Source organism: Triturus cristatus, chromosome 12 (genome assembly GCF_964204655.1).
Source record: "Triturus cristatus chromosome 12, aTriCri1.1, whole genome shotgun sequence".
NCBI lineage: Eukaryota > Metazoa > Chordata > Amphibia > Caudata > Salamandridae > Triturus > Triturus cristatus.
Genome location: NC_140595.1, coordinates 587,075,927 through 587,098,141, shown reverse-complemented (window position 1 = coordinate 587,098,141; position 22,215 = coordinate 587,075,927). Strand labels below are relative to the sequence as shown.

Genomic DNA, 22,215 nt, shown 5'->3' with positions numbered 1-22,215 from the left:
AAAAGAGACACAGCAGTGGAACAATGCAAAGGAGGGTGTTTCAATATGTTCATGTTGCTTTGTTTGGTATATTCTTTATTTCGATATTCTGTAAACTAAAGGTCAATGGCAATGCTTTGAGAGAAAACGGTCCTAGGATGCTTGTTTCCGGTCCAGGGAGGACCCGGCTTGGCAGTTCGGGCTGGACTGTTCCCATGAGGCTCAGAGTCAACACTGATTTGCATATAGCCAGGTCTAAACTGGGGTGGCATGGTGAGCAAAAGAATGATGGATTTAACCCAGATCTCTTGACTGGGGGTGAATGTTTTGATTTGTTCTACATTCCGTCCATCAATTGTGTCTCTTTTGCTTGAGATGTATATTATGGCAGATGCCTTCTGGATACAATGGCTCTGCCACATGTATGATCGTTGACACAATAAAATTTGTTTCTATAAAAAAAGAAATTGTGCAGAATAAAAAGGTGTCCAAAATGTTTTTACTTTTTTCAAGGTATTTTGACTGAATACAGATGCACTTGCAAATGAATCTCCTTTCACAAAGGTATATATTTTTCTTTTACAGTGATCAGCAAAGCCTGGACAAAAACTGCACACACAAGAGCAGTGTACTTCCATAAATGTCAGAGGCAGTACATAGGCAAAATCAGACACGCAAAGTTTAAAATACACTGTATGTTGTTTAAAAAAAAGAAACAAATAAACAGGACTTGGCATGCAGCTCGTTATATGGAACCGTCCTCAGTCAATTAACCGTCCACTCTTTGTGTTCCACATCTAAGCAACCTCCATCCACCTCTGCCCTAATGGGAAAGATAGTCAAATATCTGGAGTAACTTCACCATTCATCTCCAAGGAGGCCCTCTGTCAGACACTGGTCTGAGGCAGCTGCTTCTGGCTGTGGCCCACTATTACTTTGTGCAGTACTTTGGTCCACTCTTACTTTGTGCAGACCACACCACCTACAAAAACGCCATGACGGAATACCACCAACGCATCAGATCCACCAAAAGGACCTTCATTCAAAACAAGATCCTCGCTGGTAACTCCAATCAACTCTTCAGTGTCATCCAGGAATTCACCAAGCCCCCCAGCGAAACCACGGACATCACCCCTTTCCGCAACCTTTGCGACAAGCTCGGATCATACTTCCATCTGAAAATCAAGGCACTCTACGACAATTTCAACGACCAGTCACCCAACTCCAAATCCCCTTCCGCCTCCAGAAACGCCATCCAGCCCACCATCTCCTCCTGGACCCCAGTCACCACCACAGACACCACCTCGACCATGAAAGGCATCCACTCAGGGGCCCACACGGACCCCTGCCCCCCCCCATACATTTGCCACAGAACCGCCACAGCCGTCGCTCCCGAACTATGCCACACCAACACCACCTTCAAGAACGGCTCCTTTCCCGACGACTGGAAATGCACAGAAGTCAGACCCATGCTCAAGAAGCCCTCAGCAGACCCTGCCATCCTCAAGAACTACCGACCCATCTCCCTCCTCCCCAAAGTCACAGAGAAGACCATCAATGCCCAACTAACCAAATTCATCGAAGAAAACTCCATCCTCAACCCCTCCCAATCCGGATTTCGCAGCAACCACAGCACCGAAACCGCCCTACTCCCCGCCACAGACGACATCCACACCCTCCTCGACCAAGCACACACCGCAGCCCTGATCCTACTCGACCTCCCTGCAGCGTTCGAAAACCGTCTCCCGCCGCACACTCACCGCCAAACTCCATGACGCAGGGATACAAGGAACCGCCCTCGACTGGATCCACTCGTTCCTCACCTGCAGAACCCAAAGAATCAGACTACCACCCTTCCACTGCGAACCCACGGAAATCAACTGCAGAGTGCCTCAAGGATCATTGCTCAGCCCCACGCTCTTCAACATCTACATGGCCCCCCTCGCCGCCATCGTCAGACAGCACGGACTCAGCATAGTATCCTAGGCCGACGACACCCAGCTCATCCTCTCCCTCACCAAGGACCCAACCACCACCAGACTCAACTACCAGGAAGGAATGAAGGACGTTGCATCCTGGATGAGCAGAAACTGCCTGAAGCTCAACTCGGAGAAGACAGAGGTCCTCGTCCTCGGACCCTCCCCCTCGGCATGGGACAACACCTGGGGGCCTACCGCCCTTGGCAGCCCCCTACACCCACGGACCACGCCTGAAACCTTGGCATCGTACTAGACTCCTCCATCTCCATGATCCGACAGATCAACGCCGTCGCCTCCAGCTGCTTCAACAGCCTCCGAAAGACCTTCAAGTGGATCCCACACGAATCAAGAAGGCCATCACCCACGCGCTCATCACCAGCAGACTAGACTACGGAAACGCCCTCAACGCCGGGATCAGCAAGTCTCTGATCTGCAAGCTCCAGACCATATAGAACACCACAGCCAAACTCATCCTCGACATTCCTCGACATGAGCACACCACCCAACACCTACCGAACCTCCACTGGCTCCCCATTGAGAAGAAATTCACTTTCAAGATACTCACCCACGCCTACAAATGCATCCACAACACCGGACCCCAATACCTTAACGAGTGAATCTCCCTCCTTGTATCCAAGAGAAACCTCTTTTCTGCCGACCTCGCCCTCGCCGAAATCCCGCGCATCCGCAGAGCCAGAACAGGTGGAAGAACCTTCTCCTACATCGCAGCCAAGACCTGGAACGAGCTCCTGCTCAACATCAGACGCGCCCCCTCCCTGAACATCTTCAGGAAGACTCAAGACCTGGCTCTTCGACTGAACGGAGCTGCTTACCACCCCCCAACGCCTTGAGACCCTCACGGATGAGTAGCATGCTTAGAATTGCCGGTTGATTGAGTCATAAACTCAGTGTCTTCGGCTTAAAAAGGTGTAGGCTCGGGGGAGGAGCCTAGCGCGCAACCAAGATGGCCGCGTAGGTGCGAGGCTCCCGAGGACCTTCGCAACCTCCTACGATTATCCTGAAATTATCCTGCCCTGGATGAGGGGACTAGGTTGGTGAACCTGAGCTGAGGTGGCACCCGTTTCCCGCTTCCGAATCGGACCTCGGATACCGGAGTGAGCACCGATTGAGGTTTGCGGCCTTCCCCTCGCCGGACCCCGGATTTGCGCTGTGGGGTGGTCCAGTGACAAAGTTAACAACAGCGGCAGGCAGGGCCTGGCAACTCGCGTACCCCGCACTTTCGCTTTCGCTTTCACACCACCTTGTCGTCTTTGCGAGGTTGGGTCGCGGAGCCCTTGGTGTTGGTGTGGCCTTGCTGGGAGACCCTGCCTGCCTGCTGGCTGTGATCCACCCCGCTGCTCTGAGGGGGCCCCCCCCGGAGCTCGTGGCCCTGCTTTCCTGCCCTACACGACGTGGCTGGTGCGACTGGGAGACTGGTGGCCATGGCCACGAAACAAGATGGAGACCGGGCAAAGACCAAATCGACCCGGCGTGGCGCCGTCCATCAGGCCAACAGTATGGACCGCTATACCCTCCAGAAGGGATCTCCCGATGGACCGTGCAAGTCCCCCGAAAGCCCTCCTGATGCCCCAGACTTGCCCGCAGATCTGACTCTGCGAGATGTCATGGGCGCCATTGCCGAGATGAAGGCCTCGGTGGGCCAGCGGTTTGATACACTGGCGCAGAAGATTGACTCGGTCCTCGTGGATGTTGGCCTGGTGAGGGCCGATCTTTCCAAAACCAACGACCGAGTAGATTCTTTGGCCCACACCGCATCGGGCCTAACGACAGATGTGGCGGCCTTGCAAACAGAGGTGCGCCGGCTTAGTCAGGCGAGTGCGCTTATGGATCGACGCCTGGAGGACTCCGAGAGTCGGGCACGGAGGAACAACATTCGCATTATCGGGGTGCCCGAGGGACGCGAGGAGGTGGCGGCGGATCTCTTTGTGGAGGACCTGATTGCTACCCATCTCCAGCCACGGGGGCTGAGCAAATTCTTCGCTGTGGAGAGGGCCCACAGGGTTCCCGGGGGAAGGCCGAAGGTCGGAGCCCCTCCGAGACCTCTCATCGCCCGGATTTTCAATTTTCGGGACAGAGACGCTATCCTGCAAACCTCCAGACTGCATGGGCCGGTCAAGCTTGACAATATGGAGGTTAATTTTTATCCTGATTTCACCCCAGCGGTCCAGAAGCAGAGACTGAGCTTCCTAGGCGTCAAACGCCGTCTTCGGGACCTAAACCTCAAATACGCCATGCTTTTCCCGGCCAAGCTGCGTGTGGAGGTGGATGGTCGCACGCACTTCTTTGATCGTCCCGAAGCGGCCGGGGACTGGCTGGATACTCTGCCCGGGGATCGTGATCGGGGAGGGGCGGGGGGGGGGGGCGGCGGGGGGAGATGGCACGCAGGATCGGGACTGAGGGTCTAATATTGGGCCTCACTCTGGACGAAAATGATGCCACTTCTGATTCTGCGTCAGTTTTTGTAAGTTCCCCTCCTATGGAGGTTGTGTTGGGTCTATTGGGGGTTCTCCCTCCTCCTCTAGGGGGTCTAGTTAGTCTAACTATATATGGGGCGACAGGCACACTGCACGTTGGGGGGGCTGTTCGGGCTCATGCAGGGGTGCAGGGAGGGGGGAGTTCTGTTGGGGTGGGTGGGTAGGGATGGGGTGTTGTTCGTTTTTATCACAAGGCAAACGTATTTTTGTGTTAGTTCTAAAGTGCTCTCCGGGGGACGAATGATGGCTTCTGTATATGATGGGGGGTAGGGAATTAACTTTGTTGTCTTGGAATGTGAATGGACTGGGGGACAGGATCAAACGGGGTGTGGTCCTGCAGTTTTTGAAGCGAATCTCGCCCGATGTAGTCTTTCTGCAGGAGACACACCTCATTGGCAACTCCTTCTGCGCCATGAATCGGCGTGGCTATCGCCTAGTGGCTCACTCGGGCTTCACGTCCGGCTCAAGGGGTGTGGGCATCATGGTGAAGAACTCGCTCCCGTTGGAGATTGATGAGGTGCTCCACGATGACAGGGGACGTTACACGGTCTTGGTGGGAAGACTGGAGGGCAAAGTGGTTGTCTTTGTGTCAGTATACATCCCACCGGGGCTGCAGTCGACCACCTTTGCGGACCTTGGGCGCCTTCTCCTTGGCCTTCCAGGGGGGCTTCTGGTTGTGGGGGGGATTTTAATGCGGTGGTATCTGGGACTGTGGATCGTCACCCCCCTAGGGACCTCCCCCGGGCACAGGCGTGGCTACCCGGCCTCTTGGATACATTTGGATTAGTGGACTGCTGGCGTTTAAAACACCCCACGCAGCTGCAGTACACTTTCCATTCGGGAGCCCATGGTAGTCTCTCACGACTAGACTATGTCCTTGTCCCGGCGGCCTATGTTGGGAGGGTGGGAGAGGTGCGCCATTTGCCACGGAGTATTTCGGACCACTCCCCGCTCCTACTGCACTTTGATGTCTTTCCGAGGGGTGAGGGTAGGGTGGTCCCAATCAATCCTTGGTACCTGCGCGACCCCACCATTCGCGCTGAATTGATTAAATCCCTTCAGCGATATTTTGATGAGAATGTGGGGTCCGTGACTTCGGCTGTATCGCTATGGGAGGCCTTCAAGACAGTACTCCGAGGGGAGGCCCTATCCCTTATTACCCACGCCCGGAGGCGCGAGCGGGAGGAGGTGACCCGGATGGAGGCTGAAATAGCCGAGTTGGAGGGTAATTTAGAAGGTGGGGTGACGGATGCCGCATTACATGTCCTCCAACTCAAGCAAGCGGCCTATAGGGCCCTCGTCACGGAGGCGGCCAGGGGCCTCAGTAGAGAGCAACAGGGGCGACTGTATGATGTGGGTGATAAGGCCGGTAAACTTATAGCGTGGTTGGACAAAAAAGAGAGAGCGAATCGTGTGGTCCCGCTGATTGAGAAAACGGATGGTGTGTGTGTAACTGAGCCAGAAGAAATCGTCTCCTGTTTCGCGGATTATTTCCGTGGGGTGTATTCCCCGGTGTCTCCCTGCTCGGAAGAGGATTCCCGCGCTCTGCTCAGTGATATCGCGCTGCCGTCCCTTTCCGGGGATGACAGGGTGTCGTTGGACGCCGCTCCCACCTCCGACGAGATCGCCCTCGCCATACGCTCGGTCGCTTCCGGCAAGGCCATGGGTCCGAATGGTCTCCCTATCGAACTGTACAAGTTGCGACCGGATACGCTGGCACCCCACCTCCGGGCTATGTTCCTGGCGGCACACTCGGTAGGCTCCCTCCCGCTGGACCAGCGTCTGGCTACAATCGTGGTCATCCACAAGGAGGGGAGACCTCGGGACCGTGTTACATCCTATCGGCCCATTTCGCTACTGAATGCGGAGCCCAAGATTCTCGCCAAGGTACTGGCCAATCGGCTGGTCGGCGTGGTGGGCGATTTGGTTCATCAGGACCAGTCTGGCTTTATTCCCCATCGCAACACAGCCCTTAATCTGCGGCGTTTGCACGGTGTGCTCGCACGTGCCCCGTTCATGCGGGAGCCGGCCATTTTGGCGTCCTTAGACGCCACCATGGCGTTTGACACGCTTGAATGGCCATATATCTGGGCGATGCTTGCGAAGTTTGGATTTGGCCCAGGGTTCATCAGTTGGGTCAAATTGCTGCATTCGGGCCCATTGGCGCAGGTGGTGGTGAACGGAAGAGTGTCGGCTCCGTTCGAGCTGGGCCGGGGCACACGACAGGGCTGCCCCTTATCGCCGCTCCTCTTTGCACTTGCCTTGGAGCCCCTGGCGGAGTGGCTGCGGTGGGAGCCTTCTATCCGTGGTCTCCGCTGGACCCCTGAGTATGAGGACCGCGTATCCCTATACGCTGATGACATCCTCTTGTACCTAGCTTCCCCACGTAAATCACTCATAGTACTGGTTGATGTTTTGCATTCATTCGGTCGTAACTCCGGTCTGGTCATCAACTGGGCTAAATCGTGTGTGTATGTTCTCTCCGGGGAGGCTCCTATCCTCCCGCGGGGCTGTCCGATTCAGGTCGCCCCGCAGGGATTTAGGTACCTGGGTGTCTTCATTACTCTGGACCCGGAGGCTCGGTATGATCGGAACTTGCTTCCCCCCCTCCAGCGTCTGAAAGAGGATGTCGCGCGCTGGCGGCGTTTGCCGCTTTCGCCGCTCGGCCGGGCGGCATTGTTTAAAATGATGTCGCTGCCGCGTTTCCTGTACGCGTTGCAGAACACTATGGACCTCGTCCCAGCGCGCTACTTCCGCGAAGTGGAAAGTTTGCAGCGCCGCCTATTCTGGGACGGGAGGCCACGTATTGCCCTGGCTAAGCTGACGCTCCCATGGTATGACGGGGGGATTGCCCTCCCGGATATTAAACGGTACTATTGGGCCTCCCAGCTAGCTGCGATTAATCAGGGCCTATATGGGCCCACCTTAAACCCGGCATTTGAAATGGATAGGATGCTACTTCCAGGTGGTGACCATAATCGAGCGCTCTACTCTAGCGCGCCCGATGCTCGCCTAACGGGCCCCACGCGTGTCATGGTGCGAGTGTGGCACGCGGCCAATGCAGCTATGGGGTGGAAGGACCGTTTGACCCGGGCGTCACCACTATACGCGTCTGAGCGGTTGGGCTCCTTGTGGACCTCGAAGGGCTTTGAGAAGTGGGACCTAATAGGCATTAGCAAAGTGGGGGATCTCTGGACGAGGGGAGGATTTAAAACGTTCGAGATGCTGCAGATGGAATTTCAGTTGCAGGGCAGCGAGTACTTTCGGTATTTGCAGGTCCGGCATGCGCTGGGCTCCGTCTTTCCGGACGTTGCCTCCATCCCGGAGTGTTCCCCCCTGGAGGATAGAGTGCTGGATGGACAAGTCCCTGACAGCACGATCTCACTGATCTACAAAAAACTGATCAACGACCGCTCGGACTTGTTGACTGCCCTTCGTGAGGCTTGGGTAGCCGATGGGCTGGAGCTGGACGACGAGGACTGGATCTCCGCAGTGGCCTCCCCGAAAGAGGTGGCCATACCGGCTCGCCTTCGTTTCGTCCAGCTCAAGATACTCCACAGGGTCTACATGACAGGGCCAAAGCTTCTGCGTATGGGCTATGCTGAGGACGGTTTGTGTAAGCGTGGGTGTGGGGCGCTGGGGACTTTTCTGCATATCTTGTGGGAGTGCCCGGAGGTGGAGGGGTTCTGGCGTGGTGTGCATGAGGTGCTGCGAGTGGTCACGCATGTGGCGCTGTTGCCCGAAGCGAGGAGATGCCTGTTGAATGTGTGGGAGCCTACCGATTACTCGGTGCCGCAGAAGTGGTGGGTGACTCTGGGGTATATGGTTGCCAAGCGTGATATTGCCCAGCTGTGGGGATCCCAGAGGCCCCCGACTGTCTCGGCCTGGAAGGAACATATGGATTGGTGCATGTTTCGGGAAAAGGTGGTGTATGTGGCGAGAGGTAAGCCTGCGACATGGGTGAAGGTATGGGGCCCCTGGAACGCCTACCGCGGGGGAATCTGTGCTCCACCGTTATTGCCTGATCTGTCGCCGGCCCCGTCCCCTTAGCCAACTCATCCCCCCGGTACCTGGGCATTAGGTGTACCCAGCCCTAGTTCTGATCTCTCCCCCCTCTTGAGATTCCTATGGATGGCTAGGATCCCCCCTCTAGGGGAGCACGTGTTGCTATTTCTGATTGAGGATTGCCTTGTGGGTTTGTTTGTATTTGTTGTTCTTTAAGTTTAAAATGGAACCGTATAGTGGGGTCTGGATAGTGTGGCTCGCAACGATGTTACCTCCTGTGCATACTCGGCCACGGCACCATGTGTTTTATAAATGTATATCGTATGCTCCTTTCATTGCTAGCGGCCGGCCGGAAGGTTGTAGGCCCATACTTGTATATTTTTGAGTCTTGTAATAAACAGTTTCAAAAAAAAAAAAAAAAAAAAAAAAAAAGGTGTAGGCTCTTTTTGTTAATGTGTCATACATCATTAATACACGATAAGAGATTATACTAACCTTTGGGTCTGTGCCGAGGACTTTCTGGCTCACTCCTTCGGCTGCTCCGCTCGTTCCCTCGTTCGCTACTTCGCTCGCTGCTCCTCTCGCTACTTCGCTCACTGCTCCTCTCGGAATTGCCATCGCGGTCGTATCTACTGCTTCCACTATGCCTACTCCTGTCTCGTTCTTCTGGATCACCATCATTTCACAAATGATAAGAGCAGGAACAACAAAAACATATTACCAAATGCCTTTTTCTGTCAAACTTGTGCTTTCCAGTTTGCCTCTACAGAGTTAAATTTCTCGACTACACAGACACAAACCCACCAGGTCCATTGTACCTGCCAACTTACCAGATCACTCAGGACAACAGGCATAGCTCATGTCGACTGCAAAACATTCTTAATTTAAAGGACAAGGATCTGAGAGGGAGGATGAAGGGTAAGGTGAAGGGGACTGAGGGCAAAGGCAAGTTCTGTTGGAAGGTTGTCAAAGGAGGGGTACACTGCAGTGCTGCACACGTTGTACACTACCTAACTATACACCACTCCTTATATTATGAAGAATGAGCGAAAGAGTGATAGAAGGGATGATTTAAGGTGGAAATCTGAAGGGAGCAAAAGGAAGCCCACATGAATTTACCGATTTAAACGCTCCCTGCAATGCTGCAGAGTGTTATGGCCTTTCAGTCCACTAAGGAAACAAAGAAAGGTAGGAAGTAAAATGAGGAGGAGCGGGACGTGGCCAAGCAACATGGCCAACAGGTTGTGGCCTCCGAGCTCCCGGCCGGGCCTGCCCAGTAATCCTGCAGTATCACTCCTGATAACCAGCATCGGACACTGCCCGCAGTGCATGGAGACTGAGCAGCAACCAGTGGAGGCCTCCTGGATGTTTGGCAGCCACCAAATAGCGGGACTGCTGGTGAGCAAGACTTGGGCCACTCCGGTAGCAAGTGAGCAGAGGCCACGGGGCCAGAGGCTGAGGCAGGTTGTGGCCGGCACCCCTGCTGCTGGAACTGCAAGTGCTCCGCTGGACCCGCTCCACTCCGGCAAGAAGGTGGCTGCAGCCCCCGGTGGGGCGAAGACCAGAGAGGCAGCAGAGACGGCGGTGCCCACTGCATTCCCAAAGGGCGCCCTGCGGGTGCCGCCAGGGCCACGATTATAGCTCCGGAGGAGAGCAGCCCTGGCCGGGATGGTGGGGGCAGTGGCTGATTCTCCCATCTGTAGTCCTTACTCCCTCTCTCCTCTGGAACGGATGAGGCTGGATGGGATCCAAAAATCAGTGCCAGCGGTGTTCCTGTCGCCTGGCAAGAGTCCACGTCGGAGGCACCGAGGAGGCTTGCTGGGGACAGGCAGCGGCCTGGGGCACCTTGAGTCAGTGGACCGGGCCAGAGGGGGAACCACGTCTGAAGCGGCTGTAGAAGGATGCCAGGTACTGGGCGGAGATGAAGGGTAGTGTTGTCTGAAGTTGTGGGAGACCATGTCAATCCAGCTCCCTGTCCAGGCCTGTGCTCGTCGACATGGCATGTGAGATGCGGCAGCTCCATTGTTTGGCACCCTGAGAAATAAGGGTGTGGACACTGAGTAGCAGTCCTCCTAATCGCGGACGGCCTTTGCGAGTACAGAGGGGGCCAAATCTAATACAATGAGACACCTAGGAGTCCCAGGTGGGCCGCACAGCAAACAGGCACAGGCGGGGATCCGGGGTCCCCCAGGTCCTGAGCGACACCACCAGTGGTGGCAGCCCAGGAATATGCCCACCTGCCTACAAGGCGCACGAGGTGAACAGCAAGGGGGAATGCCTGGGAACTGTAGACAAGTAACAAGCAGGGTTGTAGAAGTATTGGCGGAGTCACTGGAATGGTGAGATCACCACCCCAATAACGCAACGGACAAACTCCCAGCCTGGCCCTCTCCTGCTTGAGTGGGCTGCCAGAGGATGGCCCGGTCCCTTGTCGATAGCAGGGTTGGAGTGAAACGAGGCCTCTCCCTGCCCGAACAGAAGTGTAGGGCTCTCACCAGTGGCTTTGTGTCGCTGTGGGAAGTGGTGCCCGGGCAGCGGTGCTCCTCACAAGACAGACTGGTGCTGGGGGCGCTCCGGGAGGGGGGTTGGGGGCAGACCGAGGATCCAACCGACCCAGAACTGGGCAACGCAGTCCAAACCGCATGTGGTGAGGGGGTCCCTTGGCACCTGCGGGATGGATAAAGATAAAGCAGCACCTTCAAATAGTGCTAACACAATCACGCAGTACACCACACCATGGGACCCTAAACAGCGCATACTAGACAAACTGGTGGTGGTGACGGGGGAAGAGTATGGTGACAGAGAAGAACCCTCCGGCGCGGAGCTACTGGCAGCTATACAGGGCCCTAGGAAGGCTCTGAAAAATCTAACTGAGAGAGTGTTGATTTATGTGGACCTCCTGATGGCAGACTTGCGCAAAGTTGCAGATAAACTGTCCACGGCTGAGAGCGACATTGTAGAGTTAAAATGAGAGGTGGTGACCCTTAAACAGCAGGTGGCCCTGATGACCACAGTCACGAGGGCTCTAGAACCCTGGACTGAGGATGTGGAAGGTCGCTCTCTGCACAGCAGCAGTCGGGTCCTGGAACAAGTGGAGGAGAGATTGGCAGAACAGTTCTTGGAACAAAGGATACGCACTCATCTACGCCCACTGGGACTGTTGGAACTCCTTGTTGTGGAAAGAGCCCATAGGGCCCTGGTGCCGCTGCCCCTTCCCCCTCCCGGGCGCACAGTCACGGCCTATCATAGTCAAAATATTAAACTATCGCGACAGGGAACTGTATTCTGCAGGCAGCAATGGAGACGCAGAACCTTAGCTATGAAACAAGCAAAATCACCATATACCCGGACTAGACCAAGAAAGTACAGGAACAACGTAAAACCTTACGGGGATTTAAGCGGAAGCTACAGGACCTACACCTGCAGTATATGCTACTGTAGCTGGCCCAACTGAAGGTACTGGCATAAGGCAAGGCCCATTTCTTTGAGTCATCGGAGGAGGTGTTGGAATGGCTGGAGATGCACTCCCAGAAAGGGGACTCAGTGAATCGAACAATAGACAGAGAATCGGACATTGCCCCCGCAGGAGGAGCAGAGTCTCACTGTGGGTGAGGATGGCAGTATACACCGTGGAACAGTGGATGTGGGGGTACCGGCGTCGTCTGGTGCCTCATCAGAGCACGAGCCGGGAAGCTATCTGGAACGCAGAACTGGTCGAGTGACGTTATCGCTGAGACTATGCTGGATGCGGTCCCTGCGGCAGTTGTCATTTGAGGGGTATTGTACACAGACTCTGGACTTCTGGTTATCTTTCATACCACTACGGAGTGTATGTAGTGTGCAGGGGTCTTTGATCTAGATTACATTGAATGTGTGGTAGTAAATGGACTGTACGTGAGCTGTATGGGTATGTTATGGTGTTGGATGAGGTGGTCAGGGAGGTGGCAGCGAAAGATGACCAATGATTGTTATGCATGCAACACTGAGATTGCACTGCATTTGCCCATTGGTGGGTTACTGCAGGTTATGTTGAAAGGAGGGCCTGGTCAGGAGGCTTATTGCAATGGTGAGTTCATTAGCCCCTGTTGGGCTGCTGGGGAAGCTGTGCACGTTCTTGCATAAACATGCGGTGGGCATTGACGATTGCACAGTTGCACGTTATTTGTCCGTGGGAGGGGGGGATTTCGTTACAGAATTATTTGTTTGTCGAATATGAAGGCATGCATAATTTGTCAATAGTGGGTGGTGAGCAGAAGTATGAGCAACGTTTGAACTACATAACACATTGGCATGTCGATGGATTTTAGGTTTCTAAGCTGGAATGTTTGAGGTTTAGGCACATGCACAAAACGCTACAGAGTGCTCTCATTCTTTAAACGGCATCATGCATCTGTAGCCTGCCTGTAGGATGAACACCTAGATGACACGGGTGCCCCTAGGTTGACAAAGAAGTGTCAGGTTCAGATATTCCATTCCTCCTATTCAACATACGCCAGGGCGTGTTGATATGGGAAGCTGCCGGGATGCCATCCACCCTGACATATATGGAGGCGAATGTAAGCAGCTGCTATGTGCTGCTGAGGGGAGCCCTAGACTGTTGTGACATCACCATACTAAACACGTACACCCCCAATACAGATGATCCAGCACTTTACCGGTCCATAAAGGACCAGATAGCCCAAGAACTTGACATGCCTCTCCTGTGGATGGGGAATTTTAATTGCGTCTTGGACCCTGACCTGGACATAGACCCTCCCAGACAGTGAACTGACCCACAGATGACAAAAAGGCTTTGTGATGTGATGCGGGACATGGGTATATGGGTTGAATGGCGGGAGGGGCACGCAACCCAGAAGCAATTCACATGCTACTCGTCTACACAAAACACATAGTTAACTGGATAGGATATTATTGGCAGCGATTTCCACCTTCCCAAAGGTTGAAGTGACGCATTTTACCAAATTCTTGTCCGACCACGCCCTGGTCAGCTGTGTGGAGAAATGGAATGGGTCTAGAACATAGAGAATGTCTGCGGACATGCTAGAAGACCCGGTAGGGAGAGCGACCCTGTCCCAGGCACGGACTGATATGACATTTAATTGGGACGGGACGTCCTGTAGAGACACAGAATGGGAGGCGATGAAGGCAGTACTGCGGGGTATCTGTATGGAACTAACGTGCGGGGTCCACCGGCAATTGCAACGGAACCTCACAGAGGAGGATGCTCTAGCGGTGGTTCAGATGGAAGACAAGGCACACCCGTCTGCTGATGACTGAGCAGGTGGTGCGCACACGAATCAGTGACATATGGGACAGGTTGGATAAGTACACACTCCACCAGTATCGTCAACAACTACACAGAGAGGGGTACAAATCCGGGCGCCTTTTAGCCTGAGTTTTACGGAGAGAACAGACCCTGCTTGCTCATCTCGGTGGGTGAAGTGGTACACAGCAGTGCTGAAACATTGGGGGTGTTCCAGCAGCACTTACAGAAAGTGCATGCCGCGGACAAAGCCTTCGACACCGTATATTGGGGATACCTACTGGAATTACTGAGGGCGGTGGGATTCTGGCCAAAGTTTTGTCGCTGGGTTAAACTACTATTTAGCGCACCATGCATGCAGGTCGGCGAAGGCCTGAGTCAATCTGGGCTGTGGTCGTTGGAGCGGGGAAAGTGTCAGTGGTGTCTGCTTTCACCACTGCTTTGTGCCCTTGCTACTGAACCGTTTGCGACCTGGGTGCGGAGAGACCTTGAGCATGGGGCATCCAGATAGGTGGCACACCGCACGTGATATCACGATATGCGCATGATGCCCTCCTCTATATAGCCTCAACCCATGTGACATTGCCTAAGCTGCTGCAGCTCCTGGAGGAACTTTAGGGACAACTCTAGCCTGAGTCTCAAGTGGAATAAATCCATGCTCTTCCCGGTGGCTCGTATGGCCTCCCTGCCCTTGAAGCACATCCCTTATCTAGGGTTGAGCTAGGAATGGGCGCATTTTCGTTATATGGGTGTGCAGGTGGCACCTGAGGATTCCCAATTGTTGCACATTAAAGTGAACAAGGTCATGACCATGCTTTGGCAATCGGCGGCCTTCTGGAACTCATTGCCACTCGTTGATGGGCAGACTAGCGATGTCCAAGATGGTGGTACTGCCATGTTGCTTGTACATGTTACAAAACTCGAAATGCCCTATTCCAAATCAGGTATTCAAGCAACTGAACTCGGTGCTTGTATCATTGTTTTGAGCGGGGCGCTGCAGCAGAGAGGGCTTGAGTACTTTGACCTGGCGGTACAAGGAAGGGGGGGGGGGGGGTGAGATTAGACGCTCCAAGGCTGGACTTCTACTACTGAGAAGCATACTTCCAGCATGCAACCAGGTGGCTGGACGCTGGGGATACCTGGAAGAAAAGACTGCTGGTGGGACATGTCCAATCAGACAAACTCCCAGTAGCATTGATTGAGGTTACAGTAGTCTCGGATGATTCGCCCTACAAAGACTGTCACACTGCAAACATTTGGCAACTATATGTGGAAAGGGTCCTGAGATGAGCACTATTCCATCAGACGCTAACTATATGGATACTTGCCCCAGTGCGGAAAATCATGGCTCATATGTCAATCCAGGCGTGGAGGGAGGGGGGATACAAAGTATTAGCCCACCTTTATCCGGGTGAAACATTCATCACATACAAGGAGGAATGTGGGGACTTTGAATTGGGTCAAGGCCACTACCTACACTACACTGGACTGACTGAAATAGTCAAAGTTCCCTGATCAACCTATCCTGCAGACAACTCACACACTTTATATATTGCTCACCTGTGGTTCTGGGCGCAGACTGATCTCTCTCCTATATAACGCAATGAGGGCAGACTCAACAGGCCCCCCTCCTGGGGCAAGGGCGGCATGGGACACTGAGATGGCAGAGCCCCGGGGAGACAAGATGTGGGTCAGCCATAAGTGCACCTCCCCACACAGTATCCTGTAATGCAAGTTTTAAACTGACATTACAATTCTTTACATCGTAGCTACATGACACCAGTGAAGCTACACCTTATTGCCCCAGACCATTTGGATGTTTGTCCATGGTGTGAGGAGACTGGGGCAGATTTCCTACATTCAGCATGGAGGTGTCCCAGGGGGAACCAGTTCTGGACCCAGGTGCTGGGGATTGTGCAGAGGGGCACAGGCATTCGGGTTGAGGGGCCGCCACTGTATATTTAGGGGACATGTCAGGAAACCCAAGAGATGCAAGATAGCATATAAGCTGTTGCAGTTACTTTTAGAGTTGGCGAAGCATAAGATCGCTATAACATGGATGGGGCAGTGTACCCCAGATGTGGACGTGTGGTACAGGGCCGTGCATGAATGGACGCTGGCCTATATGAAATTAGACTGTAGAGATGATAAACTCGATGAGGACCTTAGAGAATGGAGGCAGTTGTGTGATGCCTTTTTGAACCCTGAACAGGATGCGAGTGACCTGCATGATTCCGACATTAGCAGGGAAGCGGAGAGAGATGCAAAGGATAAGAGATATGCATCTATCTCCACAGTGAACTGATCTGCCATGAACCTGTAGGGCTTGCTCATATACGTGTACTCTGCTGCAAACGTCCACTTGTGTATGTCACCTGAAAATGTGTAACTGCTGCTATTCTGTTGAAATCATAAAGATAATAAAAAAATTGAGGAAGAGAGATTAAGGGAGGAGAACGAGAGGTGGGTAAAGATGGAAGGGGCATACTCTCTGCTTTGTAACTGTCCTTCTGTGTTATTGAACAGCAAACAAGCCCCATCCGACATTGGCATGATCAGAAATATGTGAACGTTTCTCACCATGTGATTATGGAAGAACAAAATGGGATGACAACAATTTAACTGGTTTGTGCAGGATGGAATTGCTGTAACAGTATTAGTATAAGAAGGGCTTGCCATGTAACATTATGTTAAGCACCATGTACTCCCTTAAATAACGAATGCGTGATCGTAATATAGTCTCACCTGCATCTGACAGATTTAGCAACAGTGATTTTGAACGTGCAAAGTCTCACCTGAACTGTTACATTTATTTAATAGTCCTGCTTCCAAAAATAGGACCACAACATTTTAGTTGTCCAGCAATTTTAAAGATGGACTCAGGGGTACTGGTACAAAATTGGGAATGGGTAACTAAATTAAACAAAGCACTGTTTTGTTACTACGAACGATTTACCTCTGTCTCTTCTCCTGTCAGAGTCTCGGTCCCGATTCCGATCTTTTTTCCGTTCCTTTTCTTCTTTAGAGGAAGCGTATACTCCATGCTCACGCCGCTCACGCTCCCGCTGTCGACTCCGTTCTAAGAACTCTTCATTAACCCCGCCGGTATAGGTTGGGGTCTCCACTCTAACTGAGCGATAATGTCTAACAGAAGAAAAAGCATACACATAAACCAATATTGCAATCTCATTACTCCCCATATTATACCACACTCTGGACATGTCTCTCCAGTTTCCAAATGCTTTTCAAAATTGCATACAATTCCAGGGTCTGGCAACAAAGAGGGGTACTCAGACCACATCAGAGGGGTGAATGCTATCAACTCGTATAAAAATAGAACACCACCAGCAAAGTTAGCACCGTGACCATAAATCACATACATACTTTCACCTACTGCACCACCACAAAGAGTAGCAGCTGAATACAGGTGGGGGCACCTACAGCATTTGAAAACAAAATACAAAAGCACTGACTGAGAAGATATCTAAGCAAATACAATGAGATGATGGACGGAGCGTGGAAACTTTTCAGACGCTCACCCACAGTCACAGATTTGGGTTGAATCCATCATTGTTCTTTAGCTCACTCTGCCACCCAAGTTCAGACCCAGCCATGTGCAAATCAGTCGTGAACCGGCTCCTTATGGAAACAGTCCAGCCCAAACTGCCAAGCCAGGTCTTCCCTGGACCAGAAACAAGCATCCTGGGACCGGTTTTGGGTAACACCCCTCATCAGCCAGGCTAGCTTGAATCCAGTGGCAAAGTAAGCAAGGGACCCACGTCTGGGAATACCCTGCCAACTTAGGGTGAACAAAGCAAACATAAGGAGATGATGGACAAAGTGCTGAAACTTTTCAGACACTCACCCCCAGTCACAGATTTGGGTTGAATCCATTATTGTTCTTTAGCTCACTTCACCTCCCCAGGTCAGACCCAGCCATATGCAAATCCGTCTTGACCCTGTGCCCGGATGCTTGTTTCCGGTACAGGGAAGACCTGGCTTGGCAGTTCGGGCTGGACTGTTCCCATGAGGAACAGGGTCAAGATTGATTTGACACCACAAACTAGCAAGGAGGGCCAAAATGAGTTATTTTGAAGGAAGAATTGCTAATACTAACAACAGTGGCAAGGACATTTTTAAAATTGTTAAATCTTTCACAAACCCTAAAGCAGAGACCAAAGTAGCACCACCTTCAGCAGATTGGGCAAGGCAGGTGGCCTGCTCCCTGCATGATAAAATAAAGGCAATCCAACAGTCATCCTCCTCAGAGATGGAAGAAATCTCACCCTCCCACCACTCACAGGTGGATTGTGTCTTTCCGATCTCTTCCTCGAAGGTACTTTTACAAAGGCGGTCACTATCAGAATTCCCAGTCATCAAATTGGAAGACTCTCTCATTTATCTCTCAGGTCTCAAGTCGGGATCACCTACTGATGCATGCTCTGCTAAAATGATACCGGCACTAGCAGTCACCTTAAACGCACCAGTCAATAAGGTTCTCAACTCCTCATTGGTAACGGGAGTCATGCCATCTGTCTGGAAGCAGGCAAACATCTTGCGTCTCCTGAAGAAATCTAACGCAGACACCAATAACCCAACTAACTATACACCAATTTCCCTTCTCCCTGCTTTTGCCAAGGTAGTAGAGCGTACTTACGGAGTACATGGAGGAACATAATCTCCTACACTCCATGCAATCCGGGTTTAGGACTAACTGCAGAACTGAATCTGCCCTGCGGGAGAGGGGAAGAGCAATTCTGATCTTGTTAGAACTGTCAGCGGCATTCGATATGGTGCCCGATAGGATGCTCTTAACAGATTAAATAACATGGGCATAGAAGTGAAGGCTATGGCATGGATTACATCCTTTTTGGAACATAGGGAACAGATCATTCTCCTTTCTCAGCCACAATACCAAACATAAAGGTAAAAGTCCTGCAGGGCTACACCTGGAGTCCCACCCTTTTCAATCTGTACATGTCACCACTAGCATCATTAGCAGAGGCACATGGTGCAAAAATGTTCTCTTATGGTGATGATACGCAACTGATTTTTTCATGCGAGAAAGGGGAGGATTTTAATGGGGATGCAATTAGCTCCTGCCTCACCAATGTTTTTAAATGGCTGGAGCAGAATCAGCTTACATGCAATCCCGACAAAACCGAGATCATTTTCTTCGGCCAACCGGTGAAGAACAATTGGGTTTAGTGGTGGCCATCAGATCTCCCCTCTCCCAGCACTGCCCAATCAATAGTGAAAAACCTAGGCACCCACTTGGACAACGAGCTCTCGATGCGGACCCAAGATCAAGCCCTAGTAGGAACCTGTTTTGGAGTACTGCGGATGCTTAAGAAATTTCTACCACTTCTCCCCCTGGATGCCAGGAGGACAGTGGCTCAGGCTCGGATTACGTCCAGACTGAACTATGCTAATGCCCTCTATCTGGGTTTGCCAGACTACCTGCTACAGCGTCTCCAGGTAGTGCAAAACGCAGTATCAAGAGCAATTCTTAAACTTAAACCCAGATCACACATGACCGCCCATCTGAAGTCCTTACATAGGCTTTGTTAGGGAAAGAATAACATTTAAGGGTCTGGTTATGTTTTTTTAAAGCCTTCCATGGAACAAGTGCTGCCTATCTTAGAAAACGAGTCAGTAGTCATGTGCCCAAAAGGACACTTCAATCGTCCAACACCGACCTGGCTTACATCCCCAAAGCTCGTCTGGCATGCAGAGGCGGCAGATCTTTTGGCTTTTTGGGAGCCCACCTCTGGAATAAACTGCCGGCAGCCCGGAGATCTTTAATAGTGCTCTCCCACTTCAGAAAACAGCTGAAAACTTGGCTATTTAAAAACTAAGCAGCGTAGGGTATGCACTTGTTAACTTGCCAGCGCTGGGACACTCTGGATGGAGTAGCTGCGCGCTGTACAAATACGGGTCATTCATTCATTTGCATATGGCTGGGTCTGAACTCTGGTGGCGAAGTGAGCTAAAGAACAATGATGGAATTAGACCCAGATCTGTGACTGGGGGTGAAAAGTTTCAGCGATCCTTCCACCATCTACTTGTGTTTGCTAAAATGATATCTATACATAGACAGCGCTGTACAATACTTCGAAATGCACACAAACCAGCGGTCGAATTGCATTAAGAAGTTTTTAAAAAAGGGTACTGTGAGACCCTGAGTGCTATGGGGTTTGTCCAGTGAGTGTGGAATAGAGTAAAAGGTGAGGCTAAAATAACGAAAAATTATTTACATATTTTGTTGGTCTTTTCACCTTCAGGTAACTTTATATAAAAAAGCACACTTTAAATGAAAAATAAATACAAGTAAAATGAATCAGTGGGATATGGACTATGTTATGTTATTAAACGTCTACTGCTTAATGTGATCATGCAGATGTCAGCATGCATAACAGAAAGCCACAGAAATTAATCCTGGTTGGTAAAGTCGGGAATAGAGGAATATTAGGGGAGAAGATGTAGCCTAATGGCTAGGGCGGTCGATCTAAAATCTGGGGAACCGGGATAGAATCTTGGCAATTACACTCAACATCCTGTGATTCTGGTCAAATCACTTAATCTCTCCGTGCCTAACAAGAATGAATGTGTCCTTGTGTAACGCAACTCGTGCAAAGCGCTCCGATACCAGATACCTTGGGGTCAAGTTTTTTAATTATATGAAACTACGGGGAAAAAAATAGATGTGTAGATTTTTAGTGCTACTAGGTTTCAGACTGTGACATAAAACGCAGTGAATATATATGTCATTACTTTAAACATCCATTACACACAGTACAGGATAAGCTGCCATAAAATGCGCAATTTAAGATAAAAATGCTTCCAAAATATAGATTTTGGTAACACATACTATACCTAGTACAATTTTTTTTATGTCTAACAAAAGCATGCACTCAGCTGCTCAACTAGTAACACCCTTACGATATTACTAAAAAGAAAAAATCTTTGTCATCACGAAGCTTCAAGTGACTCCATCAATTAAATCCAATACTGGCTACAAAGCAGCCTTTACATTTATACATTAAACAGTTGCCCACGTTTAAGTTTCTTTCAGGCATTCAGGCAGCAAGCAACTTAGTAAAAATGCTGGTTTCTTATTTAGCTGTCAGTACCTCTCTCTGGAGAGGAGATTCCCTCCATTCCACTCCAGCGAAGGCATCCGAAACTATCAGAAAAAACTGCATCGAGACAGTTGTCAGCGGAACTGCTTTTGCTAAATGGAAAAAGGTTTTTAGCACGTCGTGCCTAACAGATCGCTCCCACTTCAACCTCTGACCCAAATCCACTATCAAGCACAAGGTCCTGCAAATACACTAGGTGTTCAGTTCGAAAAGTAAATTAACTAAGTCCTACAATTGATTTAAATTACGTTTGCCTAGATTTGTGCACTTAATGAACAACTTTACCAGACGTCAGACTGGAAATGGACGCTTTTGGATGAGCAGTACCCCTGCGTGCCATAGTATGGCTCTATGTGAGGTCGCCGGCTGTGATGTCGCAGGCGCCTACCAGGCACACGGATGTCAGTTGGTTTTCACTTTTTTTCATGCCAGAAGGTGCAGAGCCATAAAATGAACTAAGTTATATGTGTCACAACTAGGGCCCTGAAAAGGGAGCAATCCTAGCCCTATAAAATGAGTAAGCAGAGAGGGGAGGTATGGGTGGGTCTGTAAAGAATCTGCAGCCAGATATTGGTCTCTACCAGATACTACGCTATCAAAGGTAAGTAACTTGTTTATCTGATAGAGACTTCTAGCTGCAGATTCCTTATCTTTAAATAGATACCCAAGCCATATCATTATGGCGGTGGGCTGTGGACATATTTGCTAGACTAAAAAGTCCTGCAGGACTGAACAGGCAAAACGCCCATCCCTCCAAACCTGGCTGTCCAGGCAGTTGTTCTTGGCAAACGTGTGCAGAGATGCCTACATTGCTGCCTGGCAGATATCCAGAAACACCATCAGCCAATGTTGTTGTTGCAGCCTTCTCCCTGGTGGAATGAGCTTGTAAGCCCCAAGGGAGCTCTTTTCAAACCAGGGTGTAGCACATTATAATTAAGGCTCCCTGTTTTCCGTTTTTACTGATTTTTACACATAAATACAGACAGAAAACATTTATTTTCTTGTCTGTATTTATTTTTAAATGTGGATAAAAACAGAAATTGGGTTGCTTTTGGAGTAATTCTAAATACTGTCTGCCATGACTGGCAGGCCAATAGCTGCATGGATTGATAGGTAAGGGGTTAAAAAAAGAAAGGAATTTTAGTAAAGAGGATTTAACAGCAGCAGATATGCACAAGGTTTGCAGTTTGTTTTTCCTCTTAGAAAGTCTTTGGAAGTCACGAGGTCGGTGACTCCTCCCTTGGTTCGTATTGCGCATGGGCTTCGGCTCCATCCTCAGGTTGTTTTTCGCCAACAGGGAAAGATGGAGCGTAGTAATAATAGTGAAGAAACCCATGTGTGTTGTATCTAAA

General features: G+C 51.1%; 1 protein-coding gene across 7 annotated transcripts in view; it reads right to left on the bottom strand.

The window, feature by feature from the left end:
* Positions 1 to 22,215, bottom strand: part of DHX38 (DEAH-box helicase 38) — a 1,013,803-nt gene that overhangs the window by 901,274 nt on the left and 90,314 nt on the right. For 5 of the 7 annotated variants that reach the window (XR_014972206.1, XM_085638518.1, XM_085638519.1 and 2 more), the window contains exons 3-4: positions 16,678 to 16,865; positions 8,954 to 9,124 (exon numbers count right to left, since the gene is read on the bottom strand). Coding sequence is in view for 6 of the 7 variants with exons in the window: in XM_085638518.1 (XP_085494644.1) it covers positions 8,954 to 9,124; positions 16,678 to 16,865 (359 nt within the window). In the remaining variant the exon portion in view is untranslated. The remainder of the gene's footprint in view (positions 1 to 8,953; positions 9,125 to 16,677; positions 16,866 to 22,215) is intronic. The other 2 variants (XM_085638522.1, XM_085638523.1) reach the window with 1 other exon arrangement.